Below are 26379 nucleotides of genomic sequence, written 5' to 3' on the forward strand. Positions count from 1 at the left end.
CAACATAAAATCCGTTAATCCAATAAATGTAAAGTCATTCCTGTCATGTTTCCAGCGACACTCGCCCACGCCTCCCCTGGCCGAGGGAAGTGTCTTGCCCAAGGTGTTTTTATCAGCATGACGTACGCGGGGCTCTTGTTTCTGTGCGTCACTAGGCCACGCCCCCTCCCTCCCTTCCTCCCGCCCCCTCCCTCTCAGTCTGACGTGAGCTCGACAGGTAAAGACGCAGCTCGCGACTGTTCCAACACGTGAATGGATTCCAACACCAAAAGTGGCCAGGTCTACCTGCGGCCGCTGAAGGCCGGCAAAGTGAGTACCTTTTCTCCTCTTACCGCGACACCCGAGGCGACCGCGACCGCGAGCGGGACAAAGGTCAAAGGGCGTGTTTGCCGAGTGCGGGACGGGTGTTTGTAACTCAGGGTTAAAGGCAAAAACAAAAAGACTGGGATAGCCTAAAGTCATTTCAGATTCATTTCCATTAAGGTTTCTCATGTAAGGTATCGTTGTCTGGTTTGTACTACAGTATTATACGCAAAGTTTAAACATAATACCCTCCAAAAGATTCATTCAAATGTCTCAAAGTTGTTGTTTTGAGTACACTGGAAAAAGAACAATCATCTAAAGCAGGGGTAGGCAAGTTTGTGTGGAGGAGGGCCGATTTTCTTCATTGTAAAAAGATCAAGGGCCCAAACCGGCCAATTTTAGCCCAAAGTAAAGCACCATTTCCTACAAATGCCAGCACTGTCTGTATATGATCATGGCCATACCGTTAAATGACACCACTCTGGTATCGGGAAAAAAAAAGTTTAGCTTCCATTGATATCTAAAGCAGGCACAGAAAAAACTAAACAGGCTTTGATGCTGGAAGTGACTTCAAATCAAATGATTTCTTTTTACCATTTTTTCCCCTCCATTTTTCCAATTTCTTGTTTATGTTTATGCCCCATTTCACACAATCTTTTTTCTTTTCTTATTTTTCCCAACTTGTTTTCCCAATAGTTTTATCCTTCTTACTAATTATTAACACGATTTTTCCTTTTTTATAGCCACATTTCCCCACAAAAATATTCCCCATGTTTCACATATTGTTCCCTAGTTCTAGACGACACATATTTTAGTATAGATATCGGATAAAGCAGGGGTGTCCGAGCTTTTTTCACGGGGGGCCGTACACAGACATATAAGGCATGGAGGGCCACAGATCAATGCATTCAAATGTTCAACTGCGTGTATTTAAGAGAGGTTTAAACCATTCCACACACTTTTATTTAGGCTTAGAACCATAATGCCAGCTCAGTCCCACAATAAATGTTCATTTTTGAGGTTTTAATTGCGTGGAATTGTTCAAATTGGAGTGAAATGACCATCTCTGGCAATGTGTGGCAGATATTGAACAGTACGCAGCCATATACATGACATAAATGGTTGTTTTTGCTTAGAAATTTTGAAAAGATTTGACTGTATTCTGCACATTTTTAGAGCATTCAAACAGACATTTGACGTCTGATTTGTGTAATAACGTCATCTCCAAAATCATTCAAAAAATCCTGAGGGCCAGAGCTTTTATGCTGGAGGGCCGGACGTCGCCCACCCCTGATCTACAGGAAGAAATGACGTGAATTTACTTGAATTGAGAGATTAAACCTAAAGTTGGGGCAGGTTTGGTCAAGTCTTAGATAAGCTGAAACCTCTTACTGTCAATGAGCACATTTTGTCCTTTAATTCAGATTATTTTGTATCATTTGAAGTGAAAAATAAACGTTTTTAAATGTAAAAGTGTATTGTACTGGAAAAAATGACAGTCTTAAATTAAATAAATGACTTAAAATCGCTTGAATACAGATTCTTTATGTTGAATTTGTGAATCGTCCATACGAGCCGCCGTTTTGGGGGTCTGTAAACGGACATTTCCCAAACTAGGTCCCAGAGGAAAGATCTGAAAACGCCGTTTACGTGGCGCCGCTGTTTACGAAGTCTCGATGACATCACAGCTCCAGAGTCTGTGATCCATAATCTACTGACTGTATAATGAGTTTTCCTCATGGATCTGTGATGGTTTGACTCCGCCCCTCTTTGCTCCACAAGCCACAGGTGACAAGTAGAAAAAACACGAGTCAGTCTGTGTTTTTGGACTGACAGGAAAAATCACTGACAGGTTTTTTACGTCTGAAGAATAAACTCTCCTCCTCGTCTCTTCTGTAGGTCCTAAATCCTTCAATCAGCTTCATTTTCATTGTTTATATTCCACAAACAATGACAATGGAACAAGAAGCATTATTATTCTTATTATTTGGGAGCTGTTGGATTCACAAACCCAAGGCTGTGGGAACCCAGGGAGCTGAGGGCGCTACAGCACTCCCTGGTGGATCGTCTATGCATTACAAGCAATATTAACCTCTTAACTCCCGCCTGAACCGAGAGCATTTTCTCCAGTTCAGCTTTGCCCAAATCCTGTAGGCCAGTGTAACGCCTCATTTGAAAGCTAAGATCTACAAAACTCATCTAAATGGATCTTTTTCCTCACATCATCAGATTTTTTTGAGGGGGTATTCAACTCATTTTTGTAAATTTATTGTCATTTTTTTTGTCAAATTTTGTCATTTTTTTTGTAATTTTTTTGTCATTTTTTGTCATTTTTGTCTGTTTTTGTCTTTTTTTGTCATTTTTTTGTCAATTTTTTGTCATTTTTTGTCATTTTTTGGGTCATTTTTTGTCCATTTTTTTTCGTCATTTTTCGTCATTTTTTGTCATTTTTTTTGTCTTTTTTGTCATTTTTTTGTGGTCATTTATTTGTCATTTGTTGTCAATTATTTGTCAATTGTCATTTTTGTCATTTTTTTGGTAATTTTTTGTCATTTTTTTGTCTTTTTTTGTTAATTTTTTTGTAATTTTTTGTCATTTTTTTGTCAATTTTTTGTCATTTTTTGTCATTTTTTGGGTCATTTTTTGTCCATTTTTTTTCGTCATTTTTCGTCATTTTTTGTCATTTTTTTTGTCTTTTTTGTCTTTTTTTGTCTTTTTAAGTCTTTTTTTGGTCCTTTTTTGTCCATTTTTTTGTCATTTTTTGTCATTTTTTTTGTCAATTTTTTTTTGTCATTTTTTGTAATTTTTTTGTCAATTTTTTTCGTCATTTTTTGTAATTTTTGTGTGTAATTTTTTGTCTTTTTTGTCACATTTCCATCATTGTTTTCGTCTCAGTTTTGTTGCTATTTTCACAGCTTTTTTCCAGAAGCTTTTGGATTGGGGTAAAGCCAAACTGGAGAAAATGTGCTCGGTTCAGGTGGGAGTCAAGGGGTTAAATAAATAGGAAATAAGCAAAGAAATAGCGTTTTGGGGGGGCAATCTTGTCTCTCAGCGCCCCCCAGCCAAAATGTCTTCCCACGGCCCTGCACAAACCTGCTGTTCATGCTATGATCGAAAGTCTTTTCATCTGACCGACATCAAGCACATCGTTTTGAATATAGTCATGTGACCTTAGTGCATGTGTGCTGACAGAGAGGACCGTGAACTTCGCGACAGTTTTTGTTTCATGTGGAAAGGTCCAGCCGTTACAGAGGTATTAACCATAAACCGAGACGAAAATCCAGCATTTTGACGGTTACCATAGTTACCGCCATAGTTTTCTTGAATTATAGGCCGTTGACAATGTTGTGACGTCACGTGAACGAAAACCTATCACCACTGCTGCCTCCAGTAGTTAAAGCTCAGTAACTGGCCTGTGGAGGTTCTTAGCTTTCAAATGTGCAACTACTATACTAGAGCTACAGAACAACTTTTGAGCTGATATGAACAAAGGAGACTCGTGAACTGTTTTTGAGAGATGAGCTGCTAGAAATAGCGGGGCAGGGGCTTGTTGTGACACTAGGGGGCGCTGTGACTGAACCTCAACATTAGGATCCTCATTCTCCTCATTCTCCTGCTGTAAAATGTTTTCATTCCTTCAAAATACATTGAAATGAGGATAATTGATCATATTTGTACAGTCTAGTCAGGGATGTCAAACTCCTTTTAGGTCTCGAAACATTTTACAATAAATCCTTTTTTTTTACATACTAATTTCTGCTCTACAAGTCGCGGGCTGGAATAACTCATCTCACCTTAAAGCCTGTCATGGATCCGAGGACATTAGTGTAAAAAAGGCCTCGGATCCTTGTTGTTTATTGATAGATATCACTGATCTGTAACATCTCGCCTGGAAGAAAAGATAAGACTTTATTGATCTTACACTGGAATAAAAAGGACCATTCAGTCTTTCAGAAAGTCTCTTTCAAAGAGTCTCTTGTACCATGAAGTCTCTCGACCCAGACTGTATGTCTGAGGTCGACCCATATGGATTTTTTTTCAGGCCGATGCCAATGTTTGGGGATTGTTATTGGCTGATGCAGATATGCTCGGATGATATTTTTTTGTGATTTTTCTAAATGTCGGGTCTATTGGCCAACAGTGGCCCTTTTATTTCAGTCCTTTAGGTCAGTGTTTTCCAACCACTGTGCCGTGGCACACTAGTGCCGTGAGATATTGTCTGCTGTGCCTTGGGAAATTATGCGATTTCACCTAGTTGTTTATCTTTTTAATAAATTCATTATTATCCGCAAATAATGTACAGTTTTTGAATGTCTGTGCCCTGTAGTGATCAGCAGAGTAACCATGTAATACTCTTCCACATCAGTAAGTGGCCTCAGGAAGCTCATTTGTGATGATCAATGGCATTGTGGCTAGTCAATGTCAATGTCAATGTCAATTTTATTTATAAAGCACATTTAAAAACAACCATAGTCGACCAAAGTGCTGTACAAGAACAGTAACAATATTTACAATAAACACAATAAAAGTTAAACACAGGTCATATATAAAGGCACAAACTGTGTCTGGTCGACATGGAACCGAACTGACTGAGCCGAGCGCACATGTAGAGGAGGCTGTTCCAAAGTTTAGGGGCCACGCTTGGATTTAGGAACAGACAAAAGGAGCTGGACAGCAGACCTCAGAGATACTTAGGTGCCAGCGAATTTAGGCATTTAAAAACAATCAGCAGAATTTTAAACTTGATTCGAAAGAGAACTGGTAGCCAATGTAAAGAGGACAGAATTGGAGTGATGTGCTCCCATTTTCTTGTGCTAGTGAGACTATATGGTGTTCCTATTCAAGGCACTTTGATGAGAACGACTGAATACAGGCTACAGATTTACATTTTTTAAAATATTTTCTGCTGGTGCTGTGCCTCGTGATCTTCTCAATGAAAAATATGTGCTTTGGCTCAAAAAAGGTTGAAAAACACGGCTTTAGGTAATTCAATCATAACTTCTGTCCCGGCTTTGATTAGTTGCCGCGAGCATTAGCATGCTGCAGTTAGCATGCTGCAGTTAGCATGCTGCCGTTAGCATGCTGCAGTTAGCATGCTGCAGTTAGCATGCTGCAGTTAGCATTAGAATATTGTTGCTAGCAGTGGCATTTTGCGCAGCGATCACTAATATAATTGCTGAGGTTAAAACTAACTCAGCGATTGAAACTCCAGGTTCTGTGTTTTTAAATGCAGCAGGTCCACATCGACGCTGGTTCAGTGAAACTAACTATCACGATGTTTCTCCGAGGAGGTTGTGGGAGGACTCGTTTTTAACGCCCCGACTTCGCTCTTTCCAATGCAAGAATCAGGAAGTTTATCATTTAGGCGACTGATATTGTAAAATCTCCAAATATCGGCCGACCTCTAGTCTCTTGGTAGGGCTGTTCAATTAATCGAAATTCGATTACGATTTCGATTACAACAGTAAACGATTACAAAATTAGCATAATCGCAAAAAATCGATTCTAATTTTTTTTTTCAAATTTTTTTTTCAATTTTTTTTTTCACATTTTGGTCACTTTTTTGCTGGATTTTTGTCATTTTTTGCTGGATTTTTGTCATTTTTTGATGGATTTTTGTCATTTTTTGATGGATTTTTGTCATTTTTTGCTGTTTTTTTGTCACTTTTTTGCTGGATTTTTGTCATTTTTTGATGGATTTTTGTCATTTTTTGATGGATTTTTGTCATTTTTTGATGGATTTTTGTCACTTTTTTGCTGGATTTTTATCATTTTTTTGATGGATTTTTGTCATTTTTTGATGGATTTTTGTCACTTTTTTGCTGGATTTTTATCATTTTTTTGATGGATTTTTGTCATTTTTTGATGGATTTTTGTCACTTTTTTGCTGGATTTTTATCATTTTTTGATGGATTTTTGTAATTTTTTGATGGATTTTTGTCATTTTTTGATGGATTTTTGTCACTTTTTTGCTGGATTTTTATCATTTTTTTGATGGATTTTTGTCATTTTTTGATGGATTTTTGTCACTTTTTTGCTGGATTTTGATCATTTTTTTGATGGATTTTTGTCATTTTTTGATGGATTTTTGTCACTTTTTTGATGGATTTTTATCATTTTTTGATGGATTTTTGTCACTTTTTTGATGGATTTTTGTCACTTTTTTGCTGGATTTTTGTATTTTTTTTGATGGATTTTTGTCATTTTTTGATGGATTTTTGTCATTTTTTGCTGGATTTTTGTCATTTTTTGATGGATTTTTGTCATTTTTTGATGGATTTTTGTCACTTTTTTGCTGGATTTTTATCTTTTTTTTGATGGATTTTTGTCACTTTTTTGCTGTTTTTTTGTCACTTTTTTGATGGATTTTTTTTTAAAAGCAACAAATAATCGTTTGAATAATCGTGATTTCAATTATGACAAAAATAATCGTGATTATTATTTTTTCAATAATCGAGCAGCTGTAGGTCACACTCTAAACTGTCTGTAGGTGAAAACAGTTTAATTCTACCTGCCTTGGTTCACTTTTTTGCTGGATTTTTATCTTTTTTTTGATGGATTTTTGTCATTTTTTGATGGATTTTTGTCACTTTTTTGCTGGATTTTTATCATTTTTTTGATGGATTTTTGTCACTTTTTTGATGGATTTTTGTCACTTTTTTGCTGCTTTTTGTCACTTTTTTGCTGGATTTTTGTCACTTTTTTGATGGATTTTTTTTAAAGGCAACAAATAATCGTTTGAATAATCGTGATTTCAATTATGACAAAAATAATCGTGATTATTATTTTTTCAATAATCGAGCAGCCGTAGGTCACACTCTAAACTGTCTGTAGGTGAAAACAGTTTAATTCTACCTGCCTTGGTTCACTTTTTTGCTGGATTTTTATGTTTTTTTTGATGGATTTTTGTCATTTTTTGATGGATTTTTGTCACTTTTTTGCTGGATTTTTATCATTTTTTCGATGGATTTTTGTCACTTTTTTGATGGATTTTTGTCATTTTTTTTTGCTGTTTTTTGTCACTTTTTTGCTGGATTTTTGTCACTTTTTTGCTGGATTTTTTTTAAAGGCAACAAATAATCGTTTGAATAATCGTGATTTCAATTATGACAAAAATAATCGTGATTATTATTTTTTCAATAATCGAGCAGCCGTAGGTCACACTCTAAACTGTCTGTAGGTGAAAACAGTTTAATTCTACCTGCCTTGGTTCACTTTTTTGCTGGATTTTTATGTTTTTTTTGATGGATTTTTGTCATTTTTTGATGGATTTTTGTCACTTTTTTGCTGGATTTTTATCATTTTTTTGATGGATTTTTGTCACTTTTTTGATGGATTTTTGTCATTTTTTTTTGCTGTTTTTTGTCACTTTTTTGCTGGATTTTTGTCACTTTTTTGATGGATTTTTTTTAAAGGCAACAAATAATCGTTTGAATAATCGTGATTTCAATTATGACAAAAATAATCGTGATTATTATTTTTTCAATAATCGAGCAGCCGTAGGTCACACTCTAAACTGTCTGTAGGTGAAAACAGTTTAATTCTACCTGCCTTGGTTCACTTTTTTGCTGGATTTTTATGTTTTTTTTGATGGATTTTTGTCATTTTTTGATGGATTTTTGTCACTTTTTTGCTGGATTTTTATCATTTTTTTGATGGATTTTTGTCACTTTTTTGATGGATTTTTGTCATTTTTTTTTGCTGTTTTTTGTCACTTTTTTGCTGGATTTTTGTCACTTTTTTGATGGATTTTTTTTAAAGGCAACAAATAATCGTTTGAATAATCGTGATTTCAATTATGACAAAAATAATCGTGATTATTATTTTTTCAATAATCGAGCAGCCCTATCTCTTGGTATCAACTAAAATCAGATATCGGCAGAAACCAATTTGCTCAGCCTTACAATAAAGCCGTGCATCGTGTCTGCCGTGAGATCACAGATGACGAACGCCGTCCATCGTCTCATCAACTTTGAGCTCCTTCCATCACGGCAGAGATTCAGACTCCGCTCGTGCCGAGAAAAATGTGAATTCTTCTGTTCCCTTTGCCATCGAGGAGCTGAACAAGTGAAATAACCGCTGATGTCCTTCGCTCAGTCTGTTCCTTTTCTTTCGATGAAGTGAATCTGCAACAAACCGACTTCATAATGGACTTTAATGTATTATGTATTTTTACTACATTGCTGGGGAGACAATCAAGTTTTTCTTTTCTATCCTACACTCAAACCACACCACGTTTCCCGGCCGCTGTGGAGCTTCCGAGTCTTGTTGCCGAACGCAGGAATTTCTCTTGGACAAGTCGGAACAGCCGCCCGCCGCCCGCATTCCTGCGCGGCCGCTCAGCGAGGGAGGCCGACGGCGCGATGGCAAAAGAACGGGTCACTTTGAATAATTAACCGCCGCGTTTTGTGCGTGGAATGTTTCCAGGTTCAGACCCGGCGTTAAGTCGGCGCCAGAGTTTTGGCGGGGGGGGTCGTGTTTTTGGGGACAGGTGTGAACTGCGCCGTCAGGAATGATTGTGCTCGAAGAAAAGGTTTTAACTAAATGAGGCGGAGGAAGTACTGCAGTTCTGTACACGGAGATGCAGTATTCTTTACTCTATTTAGGTTGGCAGATTTCCAACTGAGATACGCTACACTCAAAACAATTATGGTTGAAATGACTGGAATTACGAATATTTGACCTAAATTTGAATACGTCTGACTTATTGGCAAGTAAAGAAAAAGAGTTTTATTCCTATTTCAAGTGATTATTAATTTTGGTGCGGCTAAGAATATCTCTGTAGCGATGAGAGCTATCCACATGAAACACTGTCACTTCCATCTCCACACATATTCAAATGACAATATTCAAAATGATGTGCTTAACGTTGGTCAGATGAAAAGATGAACAAGAGTAAATCCCACTTGAAAGTTGATAAGTCGTCTGCAGAACACGAGAACGTCAACATGAGACGGGGGAGGGAGACGCGGCGCTTCTGCAGACGAATTATCAACTTTTTTTTATCAGAGACACAGACTTAAAGCAGCGACTGTGAGAGAGGAGCTTCTGAAACAAGTGGAGACTCAGAGCGCGAGGGAGAAACTTCAGTTGTTCAGCTAAACATGTGCTGGAAAAGTTACAGCAGCAGCAGAAAGACAAAAAGCACCGTTACCACATTTACCTTTAGGACTTTGCAAAGCGAACACATCGTATTAGTGTTTAAGGCAGGGGTGTCCAAACTTTTTTCATGAGGGGCCACATATTGGAGCGTACACGGGGTAAAGGGCCATGGGTCGGTGGTTAGTTCCGCGAAACCTTCCACTAGCAGAGGTTTAAATTGTGCCTCATGCCTTTATTTATGCTGTCTCACAATAAAATGTTAGTTGTTAGGTTAGAATTGTGTAGAATTATTACATATTAAATAAAAAGGACCATCTCTGATAATGTGAACCGATTCAGCAAGACACCCCTGGTTTAAGGCGAGACACTGCAGGTGAATAGGGGGAAAAAATAAATGCAGAGATATCAATGTGAAACTTTTGCTGAACATCACAGATATAAATATGAGAAAAAAATGTATTGCATTTTTTCTGTCATTTTATGTTTTCACAAAAAAATTAGGCATTTTGAGCATTAAAATGGCCAAAATTGCCTATATTTTGGGCAACGAAATCAAAATAATGAGCCAGATTAAATGTTATGGTTTTATTTTATTGACATATTAGTAACTAAGATTTTTTCAGAGGGGATTTTGGATATTTTGTGTAGTTTTTCAATAAACTAATCATCAGTGAAGAAATCTGTAAAAACTCAAATTCCGCCTGTTTTTTTGGTTTCAAAGTTGAATAAATCAGGCTAGGAATTAGATATTAAAAAATCCCTCTGAGAAAACCTTCAAAATCTTGTTGTGTCTCAGCCTGTAAAGTTTGGAGTCTGTGGGAGCTTCTATAAGGGCTCAGGCTCTGCCCGAGTGCGGCTTCTCTCATTCAGAGAAAACCAGCCCTGAAGTTTTGTAGCGAGTGCGCATGCTCGGCCCGTTCTTCCACTTTTCCGCTCCGGCGTCTCGTAGGAGGAAAAACACCATATTTGGGTGAAAGCGTCATCACGGGGCCCCTTAGCAGGACACGTGGATGTCAAATCTGTCAATATTTATGAATGAAAACCCGCGGGAAAGACGGCCTTTCTACGCGGCGCAGCAGCTACTTCCGGGTTGCCCCCCATAGAATCATGTTTGGATTATAACTGACCTGCATCACATGAATGATCGCATTTTGAGGGACTATTTTCCAGCAGATCACTCCGCCGCTGTGTAGCTTATGCAACCACGAAGCTGATGCTGCTCAAATATAAGTAATTTTTACTCTATGGACACAGACATTTATATGGTTAGTCTGGTGTTATAAGTGATTTGCCTCAGGTGCTCTGTGGAGCGGGTCACACTGTTTATAATGCAGGCTAGCTGATACCATAGACATGCACTAGCCTTGCACTAGCCTAGCGCCACGAAACTCTTCAAATATAAGAACTGCAAGAATTACAACAAAAAAAACATCTCCAGAAATCAGAAACACTCTGGATAACGAGGAAATGAGGCAAACATCCTGAAATATCCCTTTAAGATGATTATTCTTTTACCAGTGAAGCTTTACCGTCGATAATGAATACAGTTTGGCGCTTTGAGAAACTCGGCGACACAGACTTGAAAAGTGCAATACAAATGTAAGTCATTAAGTTTCTAATTTATAATCTAAATGATTTGAAACAACATTGTTAAGTGTAAAAAAACGTTCTCCTTGGGCAGATGTTTTTTCAATTAGTTGGGTAATTCACGTGGTTGTCTTTGTTTCCATGGTGACCTTTAGTGGAGTAAAGGACGAGGCGGGACATGACTTTACAGAAGCTTTACTGGAGGGAGGACTGTGTGTGATCAAACAATGTCTTTCCTCTGGTGTGTTTGACAGAAATGGAAGCCCGTGTGGCTGACGCTGGTGCCTCACAGCAGCAGCGGAGCCGGACGCCTCGAGATCCAGGACCTGGGAGGTACCACCTGGGAATTTAAAGGTTTAGATTCGGAAAACGGTAGAATAGAAGAGAGTAAGCTTTACCTTTACCGAGGGAAGTTTGTCTCGGACTCGGCCACTTTCACCAGGCGACATCCGGGAAAAAAAATGTTATAAAAGTATGGAAGATATAAAGAGGAGACACTGCAGCCAAACTTTTACATTTTCTGATTTTAGGCCAAATTTGGACATAGAAACTTTCACCACATTGAAAAAGTACTTCATCTTCACCAGGACATGTTTAAATATTGCACTGATTCAACGTTTATCCATAGATTTATTTGGGATATTGTAGATTCAAGAGCCATTTTCTCAACCTCTTAACCCCCTCCTGAACCGAGCACATTGTCTCCAGTTTGGCTTTACCCAAATCTAAAAGCTTTGTGAAAAAACTGTCAAAAATAGCAACAAAAATGAGACGAAAACTGGGATGAAAACGCAGCAAAAGAGCGACAAAAATGTGACAAAAAGTGATGAAAAATGGATATCTTTAAAGCAGAGCTAAGTAACTCCTGCCCCTAGAGGCCATAAGCGCCACTGCATGTTATGTATTTTTACTCATTAATCGTCCGTGAGAGTAAATACTACACTGACAGAAAAGACAAAGGGACAGAGGGATATTGTTCATCCAGTTACACAATGGAGATCATTTTTTTCACACAAACTTGGCTGTAAAAACTGTTTAAGTGACGCTAGCCCGCAGTTAGCTTTGCCCGTTAGCCTGTTAGCTTCTTCTTCGTGATTCTATTAGTGTGTATTGGTGACTCCGGGTCGGAGCAGGGAAAGCTGCAAGTGTAGTTTTCTGGCCAGAGACACCAGGGGGCGATGAAAGACCCTCCAATTATCCCATAAACACTTGTATTACCCCCACAGGGACTACGGGGAGGATTTATTAAAGGAACAGGCCACCGTTTTTACATACTGAGATATGTTCTTACCTGAGCTTTGACGAGTTCTTTAGGACCTGTCTGATCTTCCCCCGTGCCTTCAGTCACGTAAACACAGCGCAGACGGCGTTAGCATTTAGCCTCTCCCTCTCTCCTCTATAGCTCCAAAACAGGTCAAGATAGAAGCTACCAAGCTCTTCCACGTTTTCCCTATTTAAATATGGTTACGTGAAGTGTTCCACTACAAAGTATAATTACACAAAATTAAACAATGTGGATTTTCTAAGCGGATAAAAGGGGGGACTATATTGTAAGGCGTAATAATACCAGGAGTAGTTTGGCATCCGCACAGTAAAGTGAAGATTACTGCGCGGATTTCGAACTACTCCTGGTATTATTACCAACGTCTTACACTTGTATTGCCCTTTACAAGCCTGTGATACAAGTTCCTCAAAGTACTACATAGTCATTATTCATTCACTCCACACTCGGTGGTGGTGGTAAGCTGTTATTGAAGCCACAGCCGCCCTGGGGCAGACTATCCATTTGCCACGCGGCTATATAATGTGTTGTTCATATCCTGGGCTCTTATTATGTCAGTGCCCTCTGCTGGACAGTGTGGAACTCTTTCCTTTTTTTTTTTAATTTAAAGGGGCTAGACGCAAGTTAGCCATTTTATACTCACTACTGCCACCTCAGGTCATATGTGTAACTGCAGCTTCTATATTAAGCTCGTGCATGACGGCACTTCAGACCCGAAGTAATGACTTTCTGAGTGACAGGGCAGGATTTTAGAGGCAGTTGTGGTGAACAGGTCTGAGCTCATTCTACACATTAGGACATGGAGGAACATGTACGGGGAGGAAAATACTTAATTTTAACATTTTTAAACTCCGTATAGTCCCTTTAATGCCCCCTAGTGGCGAGAATGAGCATTCTGGTTATTCTTTAAAAGTTCATACCTCCGCACAGGAATGGGCAAGAGACTTACTTTTTTTTTACACACTCTGGAATTGATGCTCTACAGGGCAGGGGCCGGATTTTAAATCATCTCGCGGCCCGGATCAGGCCCGCGGGCTGTATGTTTGACACCCCTGGTCTAAAGTGATGTAGCATTCATGAACCTCTTAACCCACAACTTTAACTTTAACTGAGCACATTTTCTCCAGTTCAGCTTTATCTAAATTTAAGGCGAGACACGGCAGGTGAAAGTATTGATTTTTCACGCAGTGGTCGAAGTGGAGATTTGTATCTATTTTCCTCCCTTTACATCTTAGTTTTCACGTCAGATATAAAAATGATGATGTTTATTTTATGATGTTTTGTCTGCGAGGTGGGGGCGACCCGGAAGTAGCTGCTGCGCCGCGTAGAAAGGCCGTCTTTCCCGCGGGTTTTCATTCATAAATATTGACAGATTTGACATCCACGTGTCCTGCTAAGGGGCCCCGTGATGACGCTTTCACCCAAATATGGTGTTTTTCCTCCTACGAGACGCTGGAGCGGAAAAGTCGGAGAACGGGCCGAGCATGCGCACTCGCTACAAAACTTCAGGGCTGGTTTTCTCTGAATGAGAGAAGCCGCACTCGGGCAGAGCCTGAGCCCTTATAGAAGCTCCCACAGACTCCAAACTTTACAGGCTGAGACACAACAAGATTTTGAAGGTTTTTTCAGAGGGATTTTTTAATATCTAATTCCTAGCCTGATTTATTCAGCTTTGAAACCAAAAAAAAAGGGGGAATTTGAGTTTTTACAGATTTTTTCTCTGCTGATTAGTTTATTGAAAAACTAAACAAAATATCCAAAATCCCCTCTGAAAAAATCTTAGTTACTAATATGTCAATAAAATAAAACCATAACATTTAATCTGGCTCAATTCATTATTTTGATTTCGTTGCCCAAAATATGGACAATTTTGGCCATTTTAATGCTCAAAATGCCTTATTTTATGTGAAAACATAAAATGACAGAAAAAGTGCAATACATTTTTTCCTCATATTTATATCTGTGATGTTCAGCAAAAGTTTTTTTTCCCTATTCACCTGCAGTGTCTCGCCTTAAAAGCTTCTTGACTCATTTGAAAGCTAAGATCTACAAAACTGATCTTTTTCCTCTCTGTGTTGTCACTTTTTTTTTGACGGGTTGATCACATTTTCCCACACTTTTTTGTAGCGTTTTCGTCACGATTTTGTCAGATTTTTGTTCCTTTTTTGTCGCTTTTTTTCGCAAAGCTTTTGGATTCCAAGTAATATCAAACTGGAGAACATGTGCTCTGTTCAGGTGGGGGTCTTTTGACTAGTTTTATATTTTCTACCTAATATTAATAAAGGATAAAGCTCCACATTCCTCAGAAGCCAAACCTCATAATGAACCAAACTGTTCCAAACGGCTCAAACCCAGCGTGATATTCGGAGTGTTCGTTCCCTGGTCGTCGTGTGAATTCTTACGTGACGTCATGAACCTCTCGGCCCGACATCGCTCCAGCTCAGACATGTTCAGCTCAGCGAGTCTTAAATAATCCAAGAAATCCACAGAAACATGAAACAGATCTGGCAGACACAGAGAGTGGACATGTTGTTGGAGGACGAGCGGTGTTTAAACGGCGCTCAGACAGAGAGAAGAAGAGAAGAAGAGAAGAAGAGAGGAAGAGAAGAAGAGAGGGGCCCAGGGGGGGTTTCAGACTCTGATGGGAAAAGATGAGGAAACACAAACCCGGCCTGAAATTGGTCAAATGACTCGACATACACTGGAAAAATGACTTACCCTCCGCCTGAACCAAATGCATTCTGTCCTCTTTGGCCATTATATGGGTCTGTGTAACACCTCATTTGAAAGCTGAGACCCACAAAACTGATCTTTTTCCTCGCGTTGTTGCTGTGTTGTGTCAGCTTTTTTATGTTTTTATTTTTGTAGAATTTTTGTAGAATTTTTGTAGAATTTTTGTCGATTTTTTGTCGATTTTTTTGTTAAATTTTGGTCACAGTTTTGTTTAACTTTTGTCACATTTTTTTGTTGAATTTTTGTCATTTTTTGTTGAATTTTTGTTGAGTTTTTGTCACATTTTTGTTGAATTTTTGTCATTTTTTGTTGAATTTTTGTTGAGTTTTTGTCACATTTTTGTTGAATTTTTGTCATTTTTTGTTGAATTTTTGTTGAGTTTTTGTCACATTTTTGTTGAATTTTTGTCACATTTTTTGTTGAATTTTTGTCATTTTTTGGGTGATTTTTTGTTGAATTTTTGTCACATTTTTTGTTGAATTTTTGTAATTTTTTTTGCTCAGTTTTTGTCACATTTGTGTTGAATTTTTGTCACATTTTTTTTTTTAATTTTTGTCATTTTTTGGGTGATTTTTTGTTAAATTTTTGTTGAATTTTTGTCACATTTTTGTCACATTGTTGTTGAATTTTTGTCACGTTTTTGTTGAGTTTTTGTCGCATTTTTGTTGAATTTTTGTCACATTTTTGTTGAGTTTTTGTCGCATTTTTGTTGAATTTTTGTCACGTTTTTGTTGAGTTTTTGTCGCATTTTTGTTGAATTTTTGTCACATTTTTGTTGAATTTTCGTCACGTTTTCGTTGAATTTTTGTCACATTTTTGTTTAACTTTTGTCACTTTTTTTTTGTCACATTTTTGTCACATTGTTGTTGAATTTTTGTCATTTTTTGTTTAGTTTTTGTCACATTTTTGTTGAATTTTGTCACATTTTTGTTGAATTTTTGTTGAATTTTTGTCATTTTTTTGTTGAATTTTTGTCACATTTTTGTTGAATTTTTGTCACATTTTTGTTTAACTTTTGTCACTTTTTTTTGGTCACATTTTTGTCACATTGTTGTTGAATTTTTGTCATTTTTTGTTTAGTTTTTGTCACATTTTTGTTGAGTTTTTGTCATTTTTTTGCTCAGTTTTTGTCACATTTTTGTTGCATTTTGTCACATTTTTGTTGAATTTTTGTCACATTTTTGTTGAGTTTTTGTCACATTTTTGTTGAGTTTTTGTTGAATTTTTGTCACATTTTTTGTTGAATTTTTGTCACATTTTTGTTGAGTTTTTGTCACATTTTTGTTGAGTTTTTGTTGAATTTTTGTCACATTTTTGTTGAGTGTTTGTTAAATTTTTGTCACATTTTTGTTGAGTTTTTGTCACATTTTTGTTGAGTTTTTGTCACATTTTTGTTGAATTGTAAGATAGTACTACCTGCCTCTGCTCCCAGTCCTGCCCAGTGTAGTTTTGACTGAAAAATTGTTTCAATAAAAGACGAACAGTGGACATTCATCTCCAATAACAGGCCTCCATCTTTAGAAGTTTAGAAAGTGTAAATAATAATAAACAGAACATTTATAAATGGTAAATGGTCTCAAATTATACATATACAAACATTTTCTACCTTCATTAGGCCCAAAGCGCTTTACAGTAAGGAACCAGTCACTCTCATTCATACACCAGTGTACGCAGACACTGGAGGAAAGAAGGGTGAAGTGTCTTGCCAAAGGACACAATGACAGTGTGCATTTGCGATCACGAGACGACCTGCTCGACCAACTGCACCCTCCAAAAATTATAATAATTTAACATTCACTAAACCTCTGAACAAGCTTCCTAATGCAAGGCTCATGATCCAGACCAGAACACACCATTCTCTGTGTAACAGCACCTCCTACTGGTACCTCTGTGTAAATGACCAGCCTTTTTTGTATAGTTCAGTAAAATCTCCATAAAAAGTAATGTTTTATGAGAATCCAACACGTCCAGAGGGGGGGGGGGTTAGTAAATCATTTTGAATGGAGGTCGTTTCCTGACTGTGACGTGTCTGCAGGCACCGTGGGGGAGCACGGCGGGCGGCGGCACCAGGGCCTGGGGGAGAAGAAACCCAAAGTGGTGCGACTCTCGGAGCTGCTCAACGTGCTGCGCCTGCCCCCCAACGCCGAGGCCTGTCCCGTGGTGAGCGCTCAGTCAAATACAAACCTCACGGCTGATTACTGATGGAAATATGTGAAAAAAAAAAAATGATTTTGCTGAAGATTGTTCCCAGTTTTCTTTAGTTTGTCCATTTTTGTGATTTCACTTCCTTGTTGGACACAGACAGGAAGTGACATAGATGAAGGCAAACCATTTTAAAGTGTATATTATTACTTACTTTACATCAAATTTCAGGACCAAGTGTTCGATTTTGCACATTTTATAAAATTTGTAATACATTTAGACTTCCAGACGATCACTTTAACCCCCACCTGAACCGAGCACATTTTCTCCAGTTTGGCTTTACCCAAATCTAAAAGCTTCTTAACCTCTTAACTCCCACCTGAACATGTTTTCTCCTGTTCTCCAAATTCTCCAAATCCAAAAGCTTCTTCAAAACAGCGACAAGAAATGAGAAGAAAATGAGGATGTAAATCCAGCAAAAAGTGACAAAAATCCAGCACAAAAAAGACAAAAATCCAGCAAAAAATGACAAAAATCCAGAAAAAAAGTGCCAAAAATCCAGCAAAAAATGACAAAAAATCAGCAAAAAAGTGACAAAAATCCAGAAAAAAGTGTAAAAAATCCAGCAAAAAATGATAAAAAATCAGCAAAAAAAATGACAAAAATCTAGCCTGGCTAACGCCAGACTAAAATCACAAGTGATATTTAGTCTGGGGACCACCAATTAATTTTCTCGTAGGAGAGGTGTGGTTTACGGGGCGCTACGAATGTCTATCATGCGTCTGCAGTAGCCACAGCCAATCGTAACATCGTATCCGATGACGTATGAGTACCCGCTGTAAACTTTCGAGCTAAACTATTTAGAACTTTTTAAACATCTTGCCGTCCCTCCTCGTTATGTGATTGGTTCCCAAATCCACGCAAAATTTCGGCCATGGTCCCCAGGCTGTTGTGCAGTTCGAAATGATTCGAGCGCACACAGCAGCCTGGCGTTTGCCAGGTTAACAAAAATCAGCAAAAAAAGACAAAAATCCAGAAAAAAGTGACAAAAATCCAGCAAAAAAAGTGACACAAATCCAGCAAAAAAGTGACACAAATCCAGCAAAAAAGTGACACAAATCCAGCAAAAAAGTGACAAAATCCAGCACAAAAAAAGACAAAAAAACAGAGAAAAGTGACAAAAATCCAGCAAAAAAAAGCACAAAAATCCAGCAAAAAAGTGACAAAAATCCAGCACAAAAAAGACAAAAATCCAACAAAAAAAAGACAAAAATCCATCAAAAAATTGACAAAAGAGCAGCAAAAAAGTGACAAAAATCCAGCAAAAAAAGTGACAAAAAATCAGCAAAAAAGTGACACAAATCCAGCAAAAAAGTGACAAAAATCCAGAAAAAAGTGTCAAAAATCCAGCAAAAAATGATAAAAAAATCAGCAAAAAAAAGACAAAAATCCAGAAAAAAGTGACAAAAATCCAGCAAAAAAGTGACACAAATCCAGCAAAAAAGTGACAAAATCCAGCACAAAAAAAGACAAAAAAACTGAGAAAAGTGACAAAAATCCAGCAAAAAAAAGCACAAAAATCCAGCAAAAAAGTGACAAAAATCCAGCAAAAAAACGACAAAAATCCAGCAAAAAAAGTGACAAAAAACACATAAGGGAAATAAAAAGTGGGTGTCACTTTTTATTTCAATTTCAATTTTCAAATGGCAAAGAGGAGAGAATGCATTTGGTTTTGGCGGGTGGTAAGAGGTTAAAGAGAATGGTCTAAATAGAAACAAAGTGAGACAAAAATAAAGATGAAAATGCAACAAAAAAGGTGACAAAAAGTATGATGGAACCCAAGACAAAAAAAAGCAATACAAACATTTCCAAAAAGAGGAGGAAAAAGATCAGTTTAGTTGAGTTTTGTAGGTCTTAGCTTTCAAACGAGGCATTACGTTGGGCTATAGGCCGTGACCTTTTAGATTTGGGTAAAACTGAACTGGAGAAAATGCACTTGGTTAAGGCGGGGGTTTAAGAGGAAAGCTTCATTTGGAGAAATCGGGCCCTAAAGTTGAGTGAGTGTGAAAGAAAATGACCTTCACTCTTCAGCTCACAAACGTAGATGTTCTAAACCCGCGGCTCTGCTGAATCCTCTGAACGTTGCAGGAGAACATGTGTGCGTTCTGCGTGGAGACCCAGGACCGGACGCTGGTGTTCGCCGCGCTCAAGGACGACTGCGCCGACTGGGTGGAAAAACTCTGTCTGAGCTCGTTCCAGGTGAGGAAGAAAAAGCAAAAAAGCAAAACACTTTTAAAGACAGAACTGAAGCACCTTTAAAGAGGGGGTGTTCTGCTTGTTTCAGTCCCATAGCACCAGTCTATATCTCACTACAATGATGACAAACCTTCTGTTGGTCTGTAACTGCAGTAAATTAGAATAAGTGCCTTGTATAAAATGTCTCTCTCAAAATGGCTGGTGACGAAAGCTCGGAGGCGTCTCCAGGAGGTGGGGGCGTTCCTAGGAGGACTCAGGCAAACCTATCCCTAAAATGGCCGCCATCAGAGTTTTTACAGATTACTCAAAAACACGTGAATGTGCCAAGGCAACACTTCAGGCATGTTTTTAATGAGGGACATGATGTAAAGCTTGAAAAAGTCAATTTTGCGTAATACCCCCCCTTTAACTTCTATACTTCCTTCCTTTTGTTCCAGAAAAATAATGTCCTGGTGTCGAACAAGCCCCAGATGGAGGAGAATGCGATCTACGCCTCGGCTGACGACGGTAACGGAGAAACTTAATCTATAGAAACAAGAACATTTGCCCTGGATTCGACACCACAGGCAGATTTAATCACTTTTCCAAGTTAAATTTGACTTATCAAGACATCGTTTTAGGATGTGTCTTCCCACCACAACTGCATGGAACTTTTACTCATCAGTATCGATGGATTTCTTTCTGTCACACTGACCTCACTGCAGATTACTGATAGAAATATGTGGGGGAAAAATGATTTTGCTGAAGATTGTTCCCAGTTTTTCTTTAGTTTGTCCATTTTTGTGATTTCACTTCCTTGTTGGACACAGACAGGAAGTGACATAGATGAAGGCAAACCATTTTAAACTATTACTTACTTTACATCAAATTTCAAGACCAAGTTTGCACATTTTATAAAATTTGTAATACATTTAGACTTCCAGACGATCACTTTAACCCCCACCTGAACCGAGCACATTTTCTCCAGTTTGGCTTTACCTAAATCTAAAAGCTTCTTAACCTCTTAACTCCCACCTGAACATGTTTTCTCCTGTTCTCCAAATTCTCCAAATCTAAAAGCTTCTTCGAAACAGCGACAAGAAACGAGTAAATGAGGATGTAAATCCAGCAAAAAAGTGACAAAAATCCAGCAAAAAAAAATACAAAAATCCAGAAAAAGTGACAAAAATCCAGAAAAAGTGACAAAAATCCAGCAAAAAAAAGACAAAAATCCAGCAAAAAAAATGACAAAAATCCAGAAAAAGTGACAAAAATCCAGCAAAAAAAAGACAAAAATCCAGCAAAAAAAAGACAAAAATCCAGCAAAAAAAGTGACAAAAATCCAGAAAAAAGTGACAAAAATCAGCAAAAAAAGTGACAAAAATCCAGCAAAAAAAAGACAAAAATCCAGCAAAAAAAAAGACAAAAATCCAGAAAAAGTGACAAAAATCCAGCAAAAAAAAGACAAAAATCCAGCAAAAAATGACAAAAATCCAGCAAAAAAAAAGACAAAAATCCAGCAAAAAATGACAAAAATCCAGCAAAAAAAAAAGACAAAAATCCAGAAAAAGTGACAAAAATCCAGCAAAAAAAAGACAAACATCCAGCAAAAAAAAAAAGACAAAAATCCAGAAAAAGTGACAAAAATCCAGCAAAAAAAAGACAAACATCCAGCAAAAAAAAAGTGACAAAAATCCAAAAAAAGTGACAAAAATCCAGACGACGGCTGACGACGGTAACGGAGAAACTTAATCTGTAGAAACAAGAACATTTGCCCTGGATTTGACACCACAGGCAGATTTATTCACTTTTCCAAGTTAAATTTGACTTATCAAGACATCATTTTAGGATGTGTCTTCCCACCACAACTGCATGGAACTTTTACTCATCAGTATCGACGGATTTCTTTCTGTCACACTGACTCCATTTCATTTCATTTACGTTTGCACCAAAGAAAACTCCGATGCTTTGAGAACAGACAATGGTGCACATTTATTCTGACTTTGATTTTTCATTTTGAGGGATTTTCCCCATGCAAAAGATAAAATCTAATGTTCAAACTAATTACAGTACTTATTTGCACAGAACTATTGTCGATCCACTTACAAACAGAAGACTTTCCCCCAAACATGCGATTGCAAACTGAACATTATCTCCTGTCCGGTGTCAGATTTCCCCGTGGTGGTGCAGAGGACGGATGCGGCTGTGCGGTGCGGCCTGCAGGGGGCGTACCGGCTGCAGGTGGGCCGCGAGGCGCTGCTGCTCAAGGACGCACAGAGGAGCGAGGTCCAGAGGTGGCGCTACGAGCTGCTCCGGAGATACGGGAAGGACAAGGTACTTTCAGACACAGGCCCAGGCTGCGTCCGAAACCATCACATTACAGTCTCTTAAGCTCCAACACCTGCAACTGATCCTTAAAGGAACATGGGGTCGACTGTTAGATCTGTACAGTTAGTGAACTGGCGGCACGGTAGCGCAGCGGTTAGCGCTCTCGCTTCACAGCTAGAAGGTCCCGGGTTCGATTCCCACCTGGACGGGCCTTTCTGTGTGGAGTTTGCATGTTCTCCCCGTGTCTGCGTAGGTTTCCCCTACCACTAAAAACATGTACAATAGGCCAGGGTGAATGATGTGTGTGAGTGAATGTATGGTGGTGTCAGAGGGTCTGTTTGCGCAGATGTGTGCAGTCGCGAAAGCGCCTCTGACAGTCTCCCCCAGGGGAAACTGGAGCTACAAACGTAGCTTTCCACCACCGAGTATGGAGTGAATGTACAATTGTCTCATGTAAAAGCGCTTTGTGACCATGTCTGTGAAAGGCGCTATATAAATAAAGATCTTCTTCTTCTTCTTCTTCTTCTGAACTAGAGCTTCAGAACTATTTGCCCGATTCGACCGTCCTTAGCCAGAGGAAAGGGAAGTGACATCACCATCATATGAGAGCATAAAGCAGTTGTTTATGTCCTGCTAAAGTTAACAACAGCAAAAAATAATTATGCTGAGACTTAGACTTACTCATACTATGTAATATAATACAGATAAAATTGTTGTAGCTTGAGCTGAATTTATATATAAAATAAAGAGATAAAGTAAAATAAAAAATAAAGTAAAAATCATGAAATCAACTGGAGTTTCATATCAAACTAATCTAAATGAATAGGGCGCTGAACTTAAACCTTGACAAAATAATAATAATCTATGTGCAGATGTGGCTGCAGATGCCGTGTTTTGTTGTATAAAACAATAAATAGTGGGTGTAGAGGTTTGAAATCTTGAGATGTGCGATGGCTTACAATACTACTACAGCACTCCAAGTGAGCCAAAGTTTGTTCAGTGTAGATTGTTATTCCAGAAAAACAGTTCCACAAATCCACCACGGAAACGTTGTTTAAAAGAAAAAAACATCACTGGTTTATTGCAGTGTTACAAAAAAACAAACATTAGCTCAAAAATAAAGTTTCTATAGTTGCAGGTAAGAAAACCGTTCGCTTCCACAGCTCTCAAGTTCTGAATAATCAATAAAAAAGAGAATCAACCTAAGGCCTGATCTTAAAGGGGCAGTACACCTTTTTATCAATACATACTAAATATTGTAAGCACATGAATTCTAGCATGTTTTTAATGTTTTAACTATTACATGAACTTAATGAAATCCTAAATTATCTTGTTTATCCTTTTAACATAAGTTCTTACTTAAATTATAATGAATTGTACTTTGGCCTCTACAGTGGGAATGTGTGTATATATATGTGTAGAAACTTATATGTGTGTAATATCTGCTTATAGGCTGCAAAATTCACACTGCTGATTTTATTATCTTATTATTATTTTATTTTATTTTATTTTTATTTATTTTTTATTTTACACTACTGATTTAACTATTTATTTATTTGTTTTGCCGCTGTTCTCTCCTTCTTTGTTTCTGTTTTTCTGTTTATCGTGAAGAAGAAAAAAAAATGAAAGAGTTAAAAAAAAAATACAATAATTATACACAGTAATGACATTAGGCAATTGTGTGGTCCAGTGCTGCAAAAAAAAACACCTTGACAGACTCCAGATAGCTCAGAATCGGGCAGCTAGACTTGCCCTGGGTTGTCCTTTTCGAACAAATACAATTGCTATGCATCAAAAACTGTCATGGATGAAAGTCAAGGACAGATTGGACTGTAGCTCTGTGTTGTCTTTGCATAAAATCTGGACCTCACACAAACCCTTCACCCTGTTCTCCAAATTGCAGCCCACTTGTAACAGACATGGCTTTAGCACAAGACAAGCCTCTAATACTAATTTTACTTTGCCTCGGCCAAAATCTAATGCACTAAAAAGTACATTTATATACCGAGCCATCTCGCACTGGAATATGCTACCTCAGGAAATTAAGAGACTAAAAAATCATCTTTCTTTTAAAATACATCTAAAGAAACATGTAATCAGTCAAATACAAATAAATAACCTGACTTAAAGTTGCTTTGGGTATTGTAACACACCTTGTTTTGTTTTTTTCTTACCTCAATTATTTGAATGAGGAAATCTGTATTGTCGATGTGTGTTGTTTAAATTACCCTTTGACTGTATAAGGTGTTTTGAATGAGAACGGACCCCAGGAAGAGTAGTCTTTGCGTTGGTAAAGACTAATGGGGATCCTTAAATAAAGAAATAAAGAAATTAGTTATGATATAAAATTAACTATAAAAAAAACAAAAACAAATTCACATGGCACCAGCCCTTATGGCTCCCCCTGCAGGTGGTGGGTCCACAGAAGGACGGCCTCGTGGTTCTAACCGGGCCTGGTGGTCTCTCATAAGGGGCTTCTGAACCGCTCTGTGTCTGACCCGTCACCTATAGGACCTGTTTGCCCTGGGAGACCCTACAGGGGCACGAAGCCCCGACTACAGAGCTCCAGGATCATTCAGGCGCTCAAACCTTACCCTCAAACTACAATTTCACAACCAAAACAAAGCTTTTCTCACACGGTTCACTTTGTAAAGACGATCATGTGACTCAAATGTCTCTCTTGTCTCTCTTTGTCCTTTTTTGCTGTTTTTTTGTCACTTTTTTGCTGGATTTTTGTCACTTTTTTGCTGGATTTTTGTCACTTTTTTCACTGTTTTTTTGTCACTTTTTTGCTGGATTTTTGTCATTTTTTTTGCTGTTTTTTTGTCACTTTTTTGCTGGATTTTTGTCACTTTTTTTGCTGGATTTTTGTCACTTTTTTGCTGGATTTTTGTCCGGTTTTTTTGCTGTTTTTTTGTCACTTTTTTGCTGGATTTTTATCGTTTTTTTGATGGATTTTTGTCTTTTTTTTATGGATTTTTTTTAAAGGCAACAAATAATTGTTTGAATAATCGTGATTTCAATTATGACAAAAATAATCGTGATTATTATTTTTTCAATAATCGAGCAGCCGTAGGTCACACTCTAAACTGTCTGTAGGTGAAAACAGTTTAATTTTACCTGCCTTGGTTCACTTTTTTGCTGGATTTTTGTAATTTTTTTGATGGATTTTTGTCCTTTTTTTGCTGTATTTTTGTCATTTTTTTGCTGGATTTTTATCATTTTTTTGATGGATTTTTGTCACTTTTTTGCTGTTTTTTTGTCACTTTTTTGCTGGATTTTTGTCTTTTTTTGCTGGATTTTTGTCTTTTTTGCTGGATTTTTTTTTTAAAGGCAACAAATAATCGTTTGAATAATCGTGATTTCAATTATGACAAAGACGATCATGTGACTCAAACGTCTCTCTTGCAGGAGTCCTTGTCCATAGAGACCGGGCGTCGCTGCGACTGTGGCCCCGGGACGCTCGTCTTCCAGACCCCACAGGCCGAGACCATCTTCAACCTCATCCAGTCCACCATCAAACGCAAGACCACGCACACGGCGCCCCCCGGTGGACACGCTCTGGAGGCGGAGAAGTCAGCCACGCTAACCACGCTAACCCCGCTAACCGCGCGGCCTCGCTCGCCTCGGCCGCGAACCCCGGATCTGTCCAACGTGTCGGCCATCTTTGAAAACAAACTCAAAACGCAAGAAGCCGGCGACGAGGCGGCGGCGGCGGCGGCGGCGGCGGCGGCGGCGTCCCACCCGGCGCCGATCACCCTGATGCCCCTGCCGTCCCTCCCCACGCAGAACGCCGCGGCGAAAAGCGACATCGAGAACGTCTACGCGGATCCGGCCGACTGCCTCGGACCTCGGGTCGACGCCGCGCCGCTGTACGTGGACCCCGCCTGCATCCTCCCGCTGAAGCCGCCCGGGAACGGCGAGGCGGGCCAGAGGCAGCAGGAGGTGTACGCGGAGGTGTTCGACAGGGTCCCGCACGGCGAGCCCATCTACTGCGAGCCGGTGACAGAGGAGGAGAAAGAGGAGAAAGAGGAGGAGAAAGAGGAGGAGGAGGAGAGGAAGCCCGATCCGTTTGCTCACCTGTACGCGCAGGTGTGTAAAACGCCCAAGCGCTCGCCGTCGCCGCAGCCCCGCCCACAGGACAGCGACGTCATCTATGAGAACCTGGGGATCATTTAAAGCCGCGCAGACGTTTAGCTTTAAGGCGGGAGGTGGCAGAGAAAACATCGACTTTCACACTGTCGTCAATGTCGTGATTTTTAGCTAGTTTTCTCCCTTAACACATTGAGTGTCAACAATCCAGATCATTCATGATATTTGTAGCACCACAGCGTATTCTCTGTTACAGCTGTGGACACAGGCTGTGGCTCGTTTGAAAGGTCAGACTAGGGCTGTTCAATTAATCGAAATTCGATTACGATTTCGATTACAACAGTAAACGATTACAAAATTAGCATAATCGCAAAATATCGATTCTAATTTTGTTTAATTTTTTTTTTGTTTAAATTTTTTTTCAATTTTTTTCCCCAAATATTTAATGTTTGGATTTTTTTCACTTTTTTGCTGTTTTTTTGTCACTTTTTTGCTGGATTTTTGTAATTTTTTTGATGGATTTTTGTCACTTTTTTGCTGGATTTTTATCATTTTTTTGATGGATTTTTGTCACT

At 38.5% G+C, this 26379-nt stretch overlaps 1 protein-coding gene across 1 annotated transcript; it reads left to right on the top strand.

Annotated features, from left to right (window-relative positions):
* The first annotated feature begins 213 nt into the window (after window positions 1-213).
* LOC306960515 (docking protein 1-like) lies at window positions 214-25923 on the top strand. Its single transcript, XM_079552945.1, has 8 exons — window positions 214-309; window positions 11247-11325; window positions 17043-17167; window positions 19298-19408; window positions 19843-19912; window positions 20281-20285; window positions 21470-21718; window positions 25124-25923. The coding sequence occupies exons 1-8, from the start codon at window positions 253-255 to the stop codon at window positions 25889-25891; spliced, it is 1464 nt and encodes a 487-aa protein (XP_079409071.1). The 5' UTR covers window positions 214-252; the 3' UTR covers window positions 25892-25923.
* Window positions 25924-26379: the final 456 nt, after the last annotated feature.

The sequence above is a fragment of the Gobius niger genome (assembly GCF_951799975.1).
Source record: "Gobius niger genome assembly, chromosome: 3".
Lineage (NCBI taxonomy): Eukaryota > Metazoa > Chordata > Actinopteri > Gobiiformes > Gobiidae > Gobius > Gobius niger.